The 15,153-nt window shown below is 42.1% G+C and overlaps 2 protein-coding genes across 2 annotated transcripts in view; one reads left to right on the top strand and one right to left on the bottom strand.

Moving 5' to 3' along the window:
- Window positions 1-407, top strand: part of LOC108788055 (transient receptor potential cation channel subfamily V member 5-like) — a 51,288-nt gene extending 50,881 nt beyond the window's left edge. Inside the window, exon 16 of the mRNA XM_018557785.1 lies at window positions 151-407. Within this exon, the coding sequence (XP_018413287.1) occupies window positions 151-301 (151 nt within the window). The 3' untranslated portion in view covers window positions 302-407. The remainder of the gene's footprint in view (window positions 1-150) is intronic.
- Window positions 408-5,385: 4,978 nt separating this feature from the next.
- Window positions 5,386-15,153, bottom strand: part of LOC108788052 (protein tilB homolog) — a 26,271-nt gene continuing 16,503 nt past the window's right edge. Inside the window, exons 5-7 of the mRNA XM_018557781.1 lie at window positions 13,127-13,269; window positions 7,733-7,930; window positions 5,386-5,570 (exon numbers count right to left, since the gene is read on the bottom strand). Coding sequence (XP_018413283.1) covers window positions 5,456-5,570; window positions 7,733-7,930; window positions 13,127-13,269 — 456 coding nt within the window. The 3' untranslated portion in view covers window positions 5,386-5,455. The remainder of the gene's footprint in view (window positions 5,571-7,732; window positions 7,931-13,126; window positions 13,270-15,153) is intronic.

Raw genomic sequence — 15,153 nt, 5'->3', positions numbered from 1 at the left:
TATATAATTTTTTTTTTCAAACAAGCTTCATTCAATTTTTAATTGGAAATCTTTTGGAAAAACATTCATAGAAAGACTTTGTGTATTCTTTATTTATATACCATCCGAGTTGTAGTTATATTGAAATATTACCTTTTTATTTTGTTTTAGGGTTGAAGAAATATTAGATGAATATATGGCAGAAAAAATAAAGCCTCCTGTAGGACTGGGTAAAAAGTCCACGCTCTGCTGGAACAAGATCAGAAGAAATATTTCACTGATTATCAGTATGAATGATAATTCAGAAATAACGGTGTTGTAAGCCAGAAAGAATTTGACAAGTTTTGTAGATCATATTTATATAACGTGCTCATTTACAGAAATGGAAGGACAGGAAATAGTGCCATTGACTGGACATTGCAATCAACAATTCTATCATTTTCTGACTTGTTGTATAAAATGTTCAGATGAAATAGGATTAATTTGCTATGCACATCTTTGCCTTCCTTATCTATCTGTCTTACATAATGATTGCGGTATTATATTACAGAAACAAGATTCTGCCAATATTGCTCTGTATGAAGAGAATGGAGATTTCCTCCTAAAATGAGATAAATGTGGAGTTTAAATAGAAAATGTAATACCATATTTTCCTGTGCAAAAATATTGTAATAAAGTGTAGAATGTAATTATTGAGCCTATCGTACCTTGGTATTCATATCTAGTGGATGATTCCAGACATGATTTACCTTGCAAAACCGGCAGATGGAACCATCACAGGTTTGGAAATGGAAGAGGCTGGTCTTTGAACATTAGTGACCTTGTTGAGGATGACTTTGTTGGAAAAATCGGGAGTACTTTGACATGGCATTTTGATTTTTGCTTGTTTTTTTTTTTTCTAATAGCTTTGCATATGCAACTCGGATATGCTGTATGTACCTCTATGCTTTTAATAATTAAAATGTCTTTCCATTGTTTTTTTTTTTTTAATGAGTCCATTAATTGCTCCAGTGTTTTGTCATTCAATAATCAAACACCACAAAGTGGAACGAATTGCCTTAAATGTATTTGCCATAACCTCCCAGGTGTCCTCAGTGCTTGGAAACAGGTTTAATCTTGTCCAGGTTCTTCATCTGGGCTGCCCTGTCAGTGTATGAGCTGTTTGCAGTGGCACATACATTAATCACCTCAAGGCTAGATGACTGCAATGTACTCAGTGTTGGGATGATCCTCTAACTCATTTGCAGGCTGCAGCCAGTGCTGAATGCAGAAATGAGACTCCTGCTCCGAAGAGAATTAATCAACAAGAGTCGTTCGCTAGCACAAAGAAAACGTGGGACTGCTGGCTGCTTCGTTTAGGAATGTATATTGATTTTGTCAGAAATGACATATCCACCCATTTTTGCCCTTCATCCCTTTTATAAGGTTGCCATCGGCTGTACTTGTTTTAAGTCTCTTTACCAGATGAAAGTCTTGTATGTTGAGGTCATCAGATTAGATCTTGCTTATTTGAAAAGGACACCTCTTCTCTTAATCTTCCAAGTAACTGGCATTCGTGCTAGTCTGGGCATATATCATCTATCAGGATAGTGTTGCTGGGCAGACACAGATGCCCACCAATGCTCCCATGGTTTAGTGATTTTTTATATACTGTATGTATACATTTTAATTGTTTGAAATCCTTTATTACTTATATTAAAGATGAAGTGCACTTTAAAACCAAGTGCACTTATCCTTTAAGTTCCATTAAGGTGACATCCTCTGCACAGTTACATATTTACTGAGGTCCAAAGGGTCCGGGCTCTGTTGTTGGTTTACATCCTGCAGTGCACCTCTCCTCCACGAGGCCACGCCTCTGCAGTACATGCCAATTGACTTATATGTGGCTGGTCTTCCCGTCAGAGGGGATGTATTGTGCATGTACGGCCAGGAGAGAAAGACGTCTGTCACAGGATGTAAACAGACAACACAGGCCGAGACCCTTGAAACTCATTATGTGTACATCAGTGCAGGGAAAGGGAAGGCTCAGTGAGGTCATCTTCAAGGGGCCAAAAGGACAAGTGTGCTTTGTTTTACAGTGAACTTATCCATTAATATAAGTAGTAAAGTACACTTATAAAAACTAACTCTGAAAACTGTGCCCAAGAAAAGGCAGACAGAGAGCATACACCAATTATACATTATTGCTTGTGGTCTCCATGCAGCTAATCTTTCTTCATTACTGACTAACCATGCATTGTTCTGCACTGTGCCTCTCTGTGGAGGTGGCCATCTTGGTTGAGGCATGGTTTTGCTTCTTCATATCAGAGCTTCCAGCAAGGAGAACAGTAGTAAGAACAGTAATAACATTACCAGATTTCACTCCAAATCTAGTAAGGCTAGCAATCAGACACAGCAGTGACTTAGGTGATCTAACACTGCAGATATACAGGCTACAGGACAGGAGTCTCTCCTAGGCACTCTTACACAACAATTTTTCAGGAGGAATTTAAGACAAAAGGTACATTTTCAGCATACCGTTTGAGCACAATTCACATTTCAAAACATTTTCCATAACAAAGCAATTTTTCATGTCTTGAGCTTATTTACACTTTAAAACTAAATATATCTAAAGCCATCCTTAATATGAGCTATTATCAGGTATTGAATCAAGTTGTTGAAAACATCAGCACATACTTAACCCTGGAAGGACAAATCTGTTGCAGACTGTACTGCACTAGGTGTTCTAGTCTGCTCGTGTATGGACAACTTCATACAATGTAGGCAGAGACCTTAAAGGAGAATTATGAGGTGAGTGCTTTTCCTCATAATCTGCGCCGACCTGTGACAATGAAACTGTCACAGGTCGGCTCAGTAGATCGGGAAGTGAGCGAACACATACCGGCGTTCGCTCACTTCTCGATCCTGTCATTGCAGAGTTGTTTGCAGTGGCACATACATTAATCACCTCAAGGCTAGATGACTGCAATGTACTCAGTGTTGGGATGATCCTCTAACTCATTTGCAGGCTGCAGCCAGTGCTGAATGCAGAAATGAGACTCCTGCTCCGAAGAGAATTAATCAACAAGAGTCGTTCGCTAGCACAAAGAAAACGTGGGACTGCTGGCTGCTTCGTTTAGGAATGTATATTGATTTTGTCAGAAATGACATATCCACCCATTTTTGCCCTTCATCCCTTTTATAAGGTTGCCATCGGCTGTACTTGTTTTAAGTCTCTTTACCAGATGAAAGTCTTGTATGTTGAGGTCATCAGATTAGATCTTGCTTATTTGAAAAGGACACCTCTTCTCTTAATCTTCCAAGTAACTGGCATTCGTGCTAGTCTGGGCATATATCATCTATCAGGATAGTGTTGCTGGGCAGACACAGATGCCCACCAATGCTCCCATGGTTTAGTGATTTTTTATATACTGTATGTATACATTTTAATTGTTTGAAATCCTTTATTACTTATATTAAAGATGAAGTGCACTTTAAAACCAAGTGCACTTATCCTTTAAGTTCCATTAAGGTGACATCCTCTGCACAGTTACATATTTACTGAGGTCCAAAGGGTCCGGGCTCTGTTGTTGGTTTACATCCTGCAGTGCACCTCTCCTCCACGAGGCCACGCCTCTGCAGTACATGCCAATTGACTTATATGTGGCTGGTCTTCCCGTCAGAGGGGATGTATTGTGCATGTACGGCCAGGAGAGAAAGACGTCTGTCACAGGATGTAAACAGACAACACAGGCCGAGACCCTTGAAACTCATTATGTGTACATCAGTGCAGGGAAAGGGAAGGCTCAGTGAGGTCATCTTCAAGGGGCCAAAAGGACAAGTGTGCTTTGTTTTACAGTGAACTTATCCATTAATATAAGTAGTAAAGTACACTTATAAAAACTAACTCTGAAAACTGTGCCCAAGAAAAGGCAGACAGAGAGCATACACCAATTATACATTATTGCTTGTGGTCTCCATGCAGCTAATCTTTCTTCATTACTGACTAACCATGCATTGTTCTGCACTGTGCCTCTCTGTGGAGGTGGCCATCTTGGTTGAGGCATGGTTTTGCTTCTTCATATCAGAGCTTCCAGCAAGGAGAACAGTAGTAAGAACAGTAATAACATTACCAGATTTCACTCCAAATCTAGTAAGGCTAGCAATCAGACACAGCAGTGACTTAGGTGATCTAACACTGCAGATATACAGGCTACAGGACAGGAGTCTCTCCTAGGCACTCTTACACAACAATTTTTCAGGAGGAATTTAAGACAAAAGGTACATTTTCAGCATACCGTTTGAGCACAATTCACATTTCAAAACATTTTCCATAACAAAGCAATTTTTCATGTCTTGAGCTTATTTACACTTTAAAACTAAATATATCTAAAGCCATCCTTAATATGAGCTATTATCAGGTATTGAATCAAGTTGTTGAAAACATCAGCACATACTTAACCCTGGAAGGACAAATCTGTTGCAGACTGTACTGCACTAGGTGTTCTAGTCTGCTCGTGTATGGACAACTTCATACAATGTAGGCAGAGACCTTAAAGGAGAATTATGAGGTGAGTGCTTTTCCTCATAATCTGCGCCGACCTGTGACAATGAAACTGTCACAGGTCGGCTCAGTAGATCGGGAAGTGAGCGAACACATACCGGCGTTCGCTCACTTCTCGATCCTGTCATTGCAGAGAGCTGTGACAGGGGAGTGACTGGATTGTCCCCTCCCCTGTCCGTTCCTCCAGCGCTGACTGGCGGAACGGACAGGGGAGGGGGTGGGTACAGCTGGCTCTGCCTTTAGATAGGCAGAGCCAGCTGTCACTCACGCAGCTGGGCGGATCCAGACATAATTGTCGGGATCTGTTTCAGCTGCGGCGTCTCAGTATACCACGAGCTGTAGCTCGCGGTATACTGAGCTTTGGGTAACGGGAGGACGCTAGTTTGTGTCCTCCCGTTACTCTTTGGAGAACTATGGGGAATAGCCCTAACCCCTTAGTTCTCCTTTAAGGTCCAAGCTATGCTAAATCCAAGTTTAGCATACTCATCTACAATTCTGTGTCTAAAACCAGTATGGATATGAAAGATTCATAGTATATGGATGTTAGCAACTAATACAATGTGCTGACGATAAGCATTTTACTGCATTCTGGAGCCAACAGAGACATTTTGAAAGAAAGATGCAGATCTCGATATCTAGCCCATATGCACTGCAGTAGCAACTCCCCACCCACATGCACTCTACCTCCTTCTCACCTCTGCTCACTCCAAAAAGTTTGTATTTTTGCCATCTTCAATCATGCATCCATCTTTTACACTTACCTCACTTCGTCTCATAATGAGTAGACCAACATTCTATAAGTTGACTTATTGCATTTATTTTTATAAAAAAATAGAATGTGCTTAGCACCTTGAGAAAATACATTTCTTCTTGTTACCATTGAAATCTACTTTGTCTGAAGAACAGATGTCAGGCACCTATGCAGTCAAATGGTTACAAAATTGTGCACTTGCTTGAAAAGAAATGGCTTTCTTCTGTTACTGACCAATCCTCTGACAGCTTAGGAATTCCGTCTAATGTTTTCAAGTTTGGCAAAATCGAGAAGACACTGGAAAAGTAAAGAAAATATATTTAAAACACATAAGATCTTTCCCCCATGTCATGCAAGGCAAATGTTCATGGTTCCTCAACAGCTAGAGAGCTAATCATCACCCGGTGCTGCCTGAAGGTACAAAACAAAGGAGCTATACAAATTTCACTTATTATTTAGGTTTTTTTAAACTCATTTCTCATATCTATTTTTTACAACCTATAGTTTACCTTGGGGCTACTGGAGCACCAGCTCCTGGCCCACCACTGAAAATAGGCCACCTAACATTCCTGAATAGAGAGCTGCCGGTGCCTCTGCCTGATTGTGTTCAGCCTAGCCAGCCCAGATTGCCTTTAGGCATACTGAGGTGATTCGGGCCGGCACAGGCTCTCTATTCAGGCTTGCTGGGGACTCGCAGGGCCTCAGCAAGCAGCCGCCTTATTTGGGAGCTGCCTCTGCTGCTTCCTGTCTGACTGACCGACAGTACAGTTTCACCACAACTGGAGGGCCAGAGTTTGCCTACCATTGCTCAATGGTATTCCCCTTTGCTTCATTCCTGGCAGCTGCATAAAAGGATATGTAGGGATGTGAACGGAGGGAAGGAAGGAAGAGCATGGACAACACAGATAGTAATTAGACACTCAAAAGCACATTCCCAGTGAAAAAAGAATTGATGAAAAGGAAAAACACTGCAAATAACAATTTAAAATACTTAATTTAAAGGAGAACTATGAGGCGAGTGAAAATCACTCAGCCTCATAGTTCGAGCCGACGTGTGACAATGAAACTGTCACACTTCGGCTCAATAGATTGGGAAGTGAGCGAACGCATACCGTCGCTCGCTCACTTCTCGATCCCGTCCCTGCAGAGAGCCGTGACTGTCACTCACGGCTCCCTGCAGGGATTCCTCCCATGTCCGATCCTCCAGCGCTGACTGGCGGAACAGACGGGGGACGGGGCGGGTACAGGTGGCTCTGCCTCTAGATAGGCAGAGCCAGCTGTCAATCACGCAGCTGGGTGTATCTCGACAGTAATGTCGGGATCCGTCCCCGCTGCGGCGTCTCAGTATACCGCGAGCTGTAGCTCACGGTATACTGAGCTTTGGGTCAAGGGAGGACGCTAGTTTGTGTCCTCCGGTGACCCTTAGGAGAACTCTGGGGAAAAACACTTACCCCATAGTTCTCCTTTAATGTCATTTTAATTTAATTTACATTTTGCATTTACCTGCAGTTTGTTAAGTTGATGACAGGGTCTCTTTAATAACATCCGCTTTTTATACTTAAAGTCCAACTGTATCTTAGCCATCTTGTCTCACAGTGTTGGCCCTTCCTTTCCCAGGCCTGCTGTGTATAGGATCACAGGAATCTAATACTTAAGTGAATGTAGTAGCGGTGTGTTTTTTCTGCCTGGGCATTAACTGTAAGTTTGTGTCTGTGCTGCTTTTAGTTAAAATGATCACATATATTATCAAGCCGAGGGATGACATTGGAATAGACGGGGGACGGGCCGGGTACAGGTGGCTCTGCCTCTAGATAGGCAGAGCCAGCTGTCAATCACGCAGCTGGGTGTATCTCGACAGTAATGTCGGGATCCGTCCCCGCTGCGGCGTCTCAGTATACCGCGAGCTGTAGCTCACGGTATACTGAGCTTTGGGTCAAGGGAGGACGCTAGTTTGTGTCCTCCGGTGACCCTTAGGAGAACTCTGGGGAAAAACACTTACCCCATAGTTCTCCTTTAATGTCATTTTAATTTAATTTACATTTTGCATTTACCTGCAGTTTGTTAAGTTGATGACAGGGTCTCTTTAATAACATCCGCTTTTTATACTTAAAGTCCAACTGTATCTTAGCCATCTTGTCTCACAGTGTTGGCCCTTCCTTTCCCAGGCCTGCTGTGTATAGGATCACAGGAATCTAATACTTAAGTGAATGTAGTAGCGGTGTGTTTTTTCTGCCTGGGCATTAACTGTAAGTTTGTGTCTGTGCTGCTTTTAGTTAAAATGATCACATATATTATCAAGCCGAGGGATGACATTGGAACAATGCAATACATAAAAACTGATGAATACATAATATTATATATTATAATAATAATATAACACATAACAATAATGCTACCATTCGTAACCAGTGGTTTTATGTGATGTGTACATAATGAAGCAGAAGTTAATTGCTACTTACCGTTGTCTATAATCTTCCAGAAACTCACAAGGATTTGATTTCAGAACCAGTGATTCGAGTGGAGAATGCTTGAAGTCTGTAAGTCCACCCAATGATTCAATATTATTTTCTGCAAGTGATAAGTGCTGAATTGCAGGAAGCTTTGGCAGTTGTTGAAAGGCTGTAAAGTGATTTTTGCTTAAATTTAATTCTTTACACCTGCAAGGAGCAAAAGCAGCCACCAGTTACATACAGTTACCGTAGTATAAATATACTGTGTGTATAAGTCCACTTAGTAGAATGCATTTTAGGACTTTTTTGCTCACTTTTCTTCATCCAAACATCAAAGTAACACATTGTTCTGCATAACAAAGAACACAAATGTATTTCAGCCTCCTGGCTATTTTGTTGCACAGCTCTGTCTATTAGGGCTTGTTCACGCCACACCAAGGAGCAGATGCAGAGCAGAGCAGTTACGGAACGGATCAAAACTGCGTCTAATGTATTCCAATGGTATTTTGGGCGCTAGTTCACGCCAGAGCGTTCAGTTCCAAAGCATGTAAAAAAAACGCAGCATGCCCTATTTTTTCTGCTCTGGAACAAACCAAAATGCATGCAAACACATCAAAAACACATGCAAACTCCCTGAAACGCACTGAAAGCCCATTTTTAAAAAAAGGGCCCAGAACAGGGCAAAACGCGGCAAAAACCGGGCAAAACACACTGCATGTGCAGAAACTCATGCAGATCTGGTCCAGGTTTGGTGTGAACAAGCCCTTACTCCTTAGGAGAGATCTGCCCCAGTCTCAGCCTCTCTGCTTAATATGGACCCTTCAGCCACCAGAATTAACCAGACCGGACCAGGCTGGACCTACTGTCTGCTCAAACACGTGTTGGTTATGTGTTTAGATGAAGCACTAAGATCCTGGTTAATGTTGAATTAAGTTTTACTTGCTTAGAAGAATATTAAATCTGAATACAGTATTGTGAAGGAAACATATATATCGGAAAACTTCCTGTGTATCATAAATAAGCATGCATATAGAAAGTAGCATTGCACTACAGTGCCATCTACAGCTCAAAACACATATCAGTACATTAGAATATGCTGTTGCATTTCCAACAACACGTACTGCTTCTTGCTCTGTTCTGACGCTGACTACCTCTGTCTCTTCACAATCTCCAACTCTCAGGCTTAGTGGCCTCCCTGTGTAGGCAAGACAGGCCTGTATATGGGCTCATCGCATGTCAGGCTTCAAGCTGCTCTCCCACCACATAGGAGCAAAGACTGACTAGAGCAGGGGTAGGCAAACTCTGCTCCCCCCAGCTGTAGTGCAACTACAAATACAGTTAGGCACTGCAAGACTCTGACAGTCACAGACTCCCTGTGGCAGATAAATTATAGGATTTGGGTGAAGCTACAAATTCCATCATGCATCTCTCTCTAGGATCAGTGGCGGAACTACCGCCGGTGCAGGCAGTGCGGGCCTGTGGGGGGCCCAGCACAGTTCCAGCGCCGGATCGGTACCCAGCGGGCCCCCCATCTCTGCGCCGAGAGTGTCGGATCATCCGTTCATCCTACACTCCCCGCGCAGAGATGGAGGGCCCGCCGGCCGCCGGATACTAATGGTTGCCATGGCGATAGAATGGTGAGCCCGATCGGGAGCCACGCTGTGTAATATTAGGGTTGCACCGATATATCGGCCGCCAAAAGATATCGGCTGATACAGCAGCGCTTCCGTGCTTTCTTTCCTACCCGCTGGGCGCTGCTCTGTGTCCCAGCGGGGAGGAGAGAAAGTGACAGCCGGCCGAGCACTGCGGGAGCAGAGCGCTGTGTTTGTGTTTTTTTTTTTTTTTTTTTTGGGGGGGGGGGGATCTTGCACCAGGGCCCTTTGTTCCTTAGGTCTGCCACTGTCTAGGATAAATAGTTTCACCGCAGCTGGAGGGCCAGAGTTTGCCTACCCTGGGGCTAGAGAATACTCTCTTTTGTAGGCAACACTCACTTGTCTCCAATCAGTTTCATGCCTGTCCAGGGACCATTCGCCTTCTAAAACAGACGCTCTCTGCATTTTCACACACTTACAGACCATCCTTCATATATTTATCTTGGACATTTTAAAAGTCTTCTGCAAACCCCATGAGAAGCTGACATTAATTGTTTCCCTATTTATCTCCCTTGTGTAATCCATTGTGTTTAGGACTGTCGCCAAGGAGTAATAAATTATTTATATTATGAAAATGTTAACACACAATATTAAAGCTTTGTAAGTTATCTCTATGTCTTCTGTGTATTCTCAGCATGTTCATTAGTTATTTACATTAAAAAATGCAAGCCCCATCAAAAATGGATTCGGTAACATCTTTGGTACTATCCACATTGACAGGAGTGTTTATGGAGTATTGTGTTTCCACTGACATTAATTAAACTCATCCTAGGTATCAGAACAGATTAGGTCACTGGTTGACTAGTCCACATTGCTCAGTAACTGTACTGCAACATGTTGTGTGTTTAATGCCAAAAATAACTGCAAGGAAATTGCATAAATATTTAAAGAAGTTGTAAAAATCAATAAGACTGGATTTATTTTATAAAAACATTGAATATTCATTGCAGATAAAGGTAATGTGGGTTGTTTACCGAAACAGTCATTGTATGCTTGGCAAGGAAACCTGATTGTCTTTTTAACTCAGTTTAAAGGAAATATGTACTGAATACATAGGCTGCAAAAGTTTTCTGAAATCCCTAGCTGCTTTACAGTCTCTGATATAGTACGTTTTGGGTCCCTGACCCAGTTTAATTAAGTCAGAATTCCTGATCTGCATACTTATACCAGGTTAGTGACTTAAAAAATATAATTCATATGACAACCTGTCAGAGTTTCTTACCCTTCCTTGTCCTGTTGAGCTGCAGTCTGTCTTCTGTGTGTCTGACACTGTTTGTTCCTCTTTGGTGCCTTCTTATGACCAAACCCATAAACATCATCTTCTGCAACTACTGACAAACTTCTGGCAACTTCCTGTCTCAGAGTGATGATGCAAAACCGGTATACTATTTAACCAGCAGCTTGGCCATTTAGTATCCACCAATACGTGTGTCCAGATCTATCAAGTGCTCTGCAGTTGTTCCTATTCTCCGTGTATGACTCTGGCTTTGGCTGACTGATCTCCTAGGTCCTGATTCCGGCTATTGTTTCGGTTCATCCTGCTCTCAGTGTTCCCTGGCTTTGTTTGGCGTGCTAGCCGCTTTGGCATCTGACCTCTGGCTTGGCACCAGCGACATTCTGGACTTTCTTCATTGTTTTTTGCCATTTTGTTTATTGTTATTTTCAATAAACTTCTTTTATTTTTAACCTGCACTTTAAAAGATAACTATGGGGTGTGTTTTTCCCCATCGTTCTCTTTAGAGTCACGGGAGGACATATACTAACCTCCTCCCGTGACCCAAAGCTCAGTATACAGCAGGCTATTGCCCGCAATATACTGAGAGCGCCGCAGCGGGGACGGATCCCGACAATACTGCCGAGAGCCACCCAGCTGTGTGAGTGACGGCTGGCTCTGCCTATCTAGAGGCAGAGCCAGCTGTGTCCGCCCCCTCCCCATTTGTTCCTCCACTCAGCACTGGAGGATCGGAGAGGGGAGGAGGGAATCTCTGACTGACAGACACCGTTCACTGCAGGGAGACGATCGGGAAGTGGCAATTGGTGCATGTTTCTGCTTTCTTCCTGATCGATAGAGCCGACCTGTGACAGCTTCTTTGTCATAGGTTGGCACTTACTAGGAGGATGAGTGGAAATCACTCACCTCATTGTTCTCCTGTAAGTTTCTCGGTTCGCTGACACAACCAGCAGTTAGCATTGTCAGAAGTAAAGCAATGGAAGCCGTTTTCCTTAAAGGCCAAATGTCCAAAGGAAAAAAGTGACTTGCAGCAGTTCACAAAGGATAAAGTGGTCTGCAATGGTGCATTAGGTAAGTCTGACTTCCAGTTAAACCAGAACTTAGGCACATAATGATAAACCTTTTCTGTCAGCAGTTTTGCCATTCAGATTTGAATCTGATTCAGAATTTTTGTAATTTTAAAAAAAGAGCCACAACCCAAAAATGCCAGTCTGATATTCTAATAGTAAGAGGGTTGTAAGCATTTAAATCCACTATCATCTATTTCAGTCGTCGCCAAATGGCGGATGGCAGTCAGGACACGGACCCGAGTAGCGGTTCTTTCTGGACCGTGATTACCAACCTGCGCTGGGTAATGGCTGGTTGACAGTGGACACACAGGCCTCCAAGGCCAGTGTTTCCACTGCCAGCCATAACCCAGCACAGCCCCCCCCCCCTCTGCTTCAGTCATTGGCTGCTAGGACAGCTGGCTTCCTAGCAACCAATGATATCAGGCAGGCAGGGCCCGCTGCTGCAATTACAAGTGTTCTGGGTGGCTGTACAGTGACCTACATTACTTGTAGTAGCCTGCTATTGTGTGGCCTCCTCCTTCCCTGCACCATCCTGCAGGGAGTTTTCGGGTCCCCAGTCCTCAAGGAGCCCAGGACCATAGCAAACAGTGTCAGGATGAAGAGAAGGAGCAAACCGGCTGAAGTGCCGGGTATGCAGACTATCAAGCACATTCCTGTGCTTGATGATCTGTATTGGAATGGCAGGAGAGATATCAGAGGTCTATTAGACCCCTGATGTCTCCATAAAGAGAATCTGTCACCTCCAAATGCTGTCACATAGGATCTTGTTAACCCCCTTTGTGATAGCAAAAGTTAATTTAAAAAAACATTTTTAAAAGGTGCTAAAATGTGATATAAAATAAAAAAAATAAAAAGGTGATAAAAAAGCAAAAAATAATAAAATTAAAAAAATGTAAACCAACTCTGCTGCCTATAATCACCATCTGATTATAATGAACATGTGTGCGTAAGGCATGCACGTGTACAGTATGGAAATGGAGGATAAAGAAACAGTGGGATGTGCTGGTATCGTTTCTTAAGCACTGTACGATGCAGTGCAGCTGCTGGTGTGACTGCAGCCTAAATGGTGGGCCACGGTATGGACATGAACTGACTGTCCAGATTGCGATTTGGACCTCGGCACGATGAAAAATGTATTCACCGGACATCCTTGAATATTAATTCCGTACCTCTGACCTATGGTAACATGCCTGTTTGTTCTTTGACACTGGGAAGGATTGTCATGGGGAGGGATGAAAAGTGGGGCCAACTTTGTAGAATAGCCAGATGCTGATGTGTACCTGCTTGGGAATTTGGTCACATGACCAACTTTAGATCAGCTATTTCTGCAGCCAGGGGATCTCATAGCTATTGGTTCGAAGGGTAGTCGGGGGTTCTTAGTTCACTACAGTACTTCTTTAAAGAGTCCCTTCAGTGTTTCCAAACCACTTATCACACATCTCTTACATACCTTGGCAATCGAATGGCACTCAAATCTTTCAAAGAGTTATCAACCAGCCATAGTCTCTCCACTCTTATCAGTCGTCGAAGGATACGGTGAAAGTTGTTTTGTTGGTAAGGGTCCCCAAGACCCTGATAAGACAGATTTATGTTCTGGAAATGAAAAGGGGTAAATCAGTCACAATTCTTTATTCTCTTTATATGACCTCTTTACCATATTGTAGATGATCAATGTTCAAGCTCACCTTTTTCTTATATATTGCAATCTCCCTTCTTTATGAAGATTTTATACACTAGCCATAAATAAACACACAAGGGGAAAAATGACTCTAGGCGAAATGAAAGTTTTATTATACTACCAAAAACAGCAATATATAATTTTCATTGGAATACATTATTTCTGTGAGAAATTGGAGATTTATCATATTCCCTAACAAGCTGCTAAAAGTTCCACTTCAGCTACTAAGAGAAAATTGTTTTTCTTTATAACAATCACAGCTTATGCTACAAGTCACTTGCACATAGTCAGTTATGGTTTGCTATTTGTTATGTATGAATTCATTGTAAGCAAGTTGCAATAAAGCTGCAGCCCTGTTGAGTTCCTGGGGCAGTCTGCAACACCTTGTTGGGCAAAGCTTTGCAACCTCTGTCTCCAACAGCGAAGGGAATCAGCCACCGAGGCACATAATACCAGCTGTATTGTCTCTAATGGGTTCAAGCTTTCAGAGATGTTAGACAACCTTTTATTTATATATATTTTTAAACAAATGTTAGATTGTGTTCAGACCAGCAAAAGCCAAGTTAAGTCTCTATGGAATGTTAAAACATGACAAAGTATCACTGGGAATGCACTGGTGATCATGTTTAGCAGACTGAAAACTTGCTAAGCCTGGTTGTCATATAACTGTGCCACACTTTTGATTTTTTCCGCATCAGCAGATACTGTCACCCAGAACTCTGGGTCCTTAATGGAGTCTTTCCTGTGTCACAGTGTGCCTGCTCTCACAAGTACAAAAATTACATTATTGAAACTTTATTGCATGGGAAATGTTACTCTGCTGCTTTAGAATTATTGTTTTTCTTTACTGTATTAGGCTTCAGAAAGACAGGGTTGCCTAAAAAATAAGTTCACCTTTTGCAAAAATTAAAGAAATGCATAATTAATAATATATTTAAAAAAAATATGCATTTCTTTAATATTATCTTATTATATTATCTTATTTAATATTTGCATTCAAGCCTGGAAAGCATTGTAATTGTGATCACTCAATCTTTTCCAGGCTTCTGCACATTCTCTCCCAGGCAGTGCTCGTACTGAGGTTCTCGGACCCCACTGGGCCCCCCCACAGCCTCAGGCCCCGGTGCCCCTGCACCGGCGGTAGTTCCGCCACTGCATACAAGCCTAAAGGCATAGTGAAGCTTTTACAAAAAAATAATAAATGCACACACATTAATAGAAGAAAATATGTGCATTTATAGTTTTTTTGCATTTTAACCTGCATAGCATTGCAATTGTGGTCAATGGATCCTGTACACTCTTCCCCCTTGCTAGGTATGGACCTTTAGTAACATGGATAGGAGTAACCATGAATGGACTACACATGCCCTGACATGAAAACACTTGTACTCCATTGAGAACTATGGGTCTCTCTGCTTTTGAGGCAGATTGGACTTGTAATATCTGTAAACGGATCTGTGAATTGTTGACGCAGCTGTGTTGGTTGTGCCCTGCAATTAAGGTAAGTGCGGGGGAAGGGGGGCAGGGTAGGTTGAGAACATTTTTTATTTTCTGCCCTAAATATGGGTGTAACATGAAGCATGGTCAGAAAGGTATAGTAAAAATAATATTCTTTCTGAATTAAACTTATGAAACTTATGTTAACAATATTATTATTATTGTTATTATTATTATGAACTGGAGTTATTTCTCTGCCACCAATCGACTTCAGATTTGAAATGAATGGTAGCTGTGGGAAAAAAACACCAAATCTCAACTCTTAGTAAAGACATATTGGCATATAATGTCCAATGTGACAT

This window comes from Nanorana parkeri, unplaced genomic scaffold, assembly GCF_000935625.1.
Source record: "Nanorana parkeri isolate BGI_ZX_2015 unplaced genomic scaffold, ASM93562v1 scaffold303, whole genome shotgun sequence".
In the NCBI taxonomy this organism is placed as follows: domain Eukaryota; kingdom Metazoa; phylum Chordata; class Amphibia; order Anura; family Dicroglossidae; genus Nanorana; species Nanorana parkeri.
The sequence above is the reverse complement of the archived record's forward strand: the minus strand, read 5'-3'. Positions and strand labels throughout refer to the sequence as shown.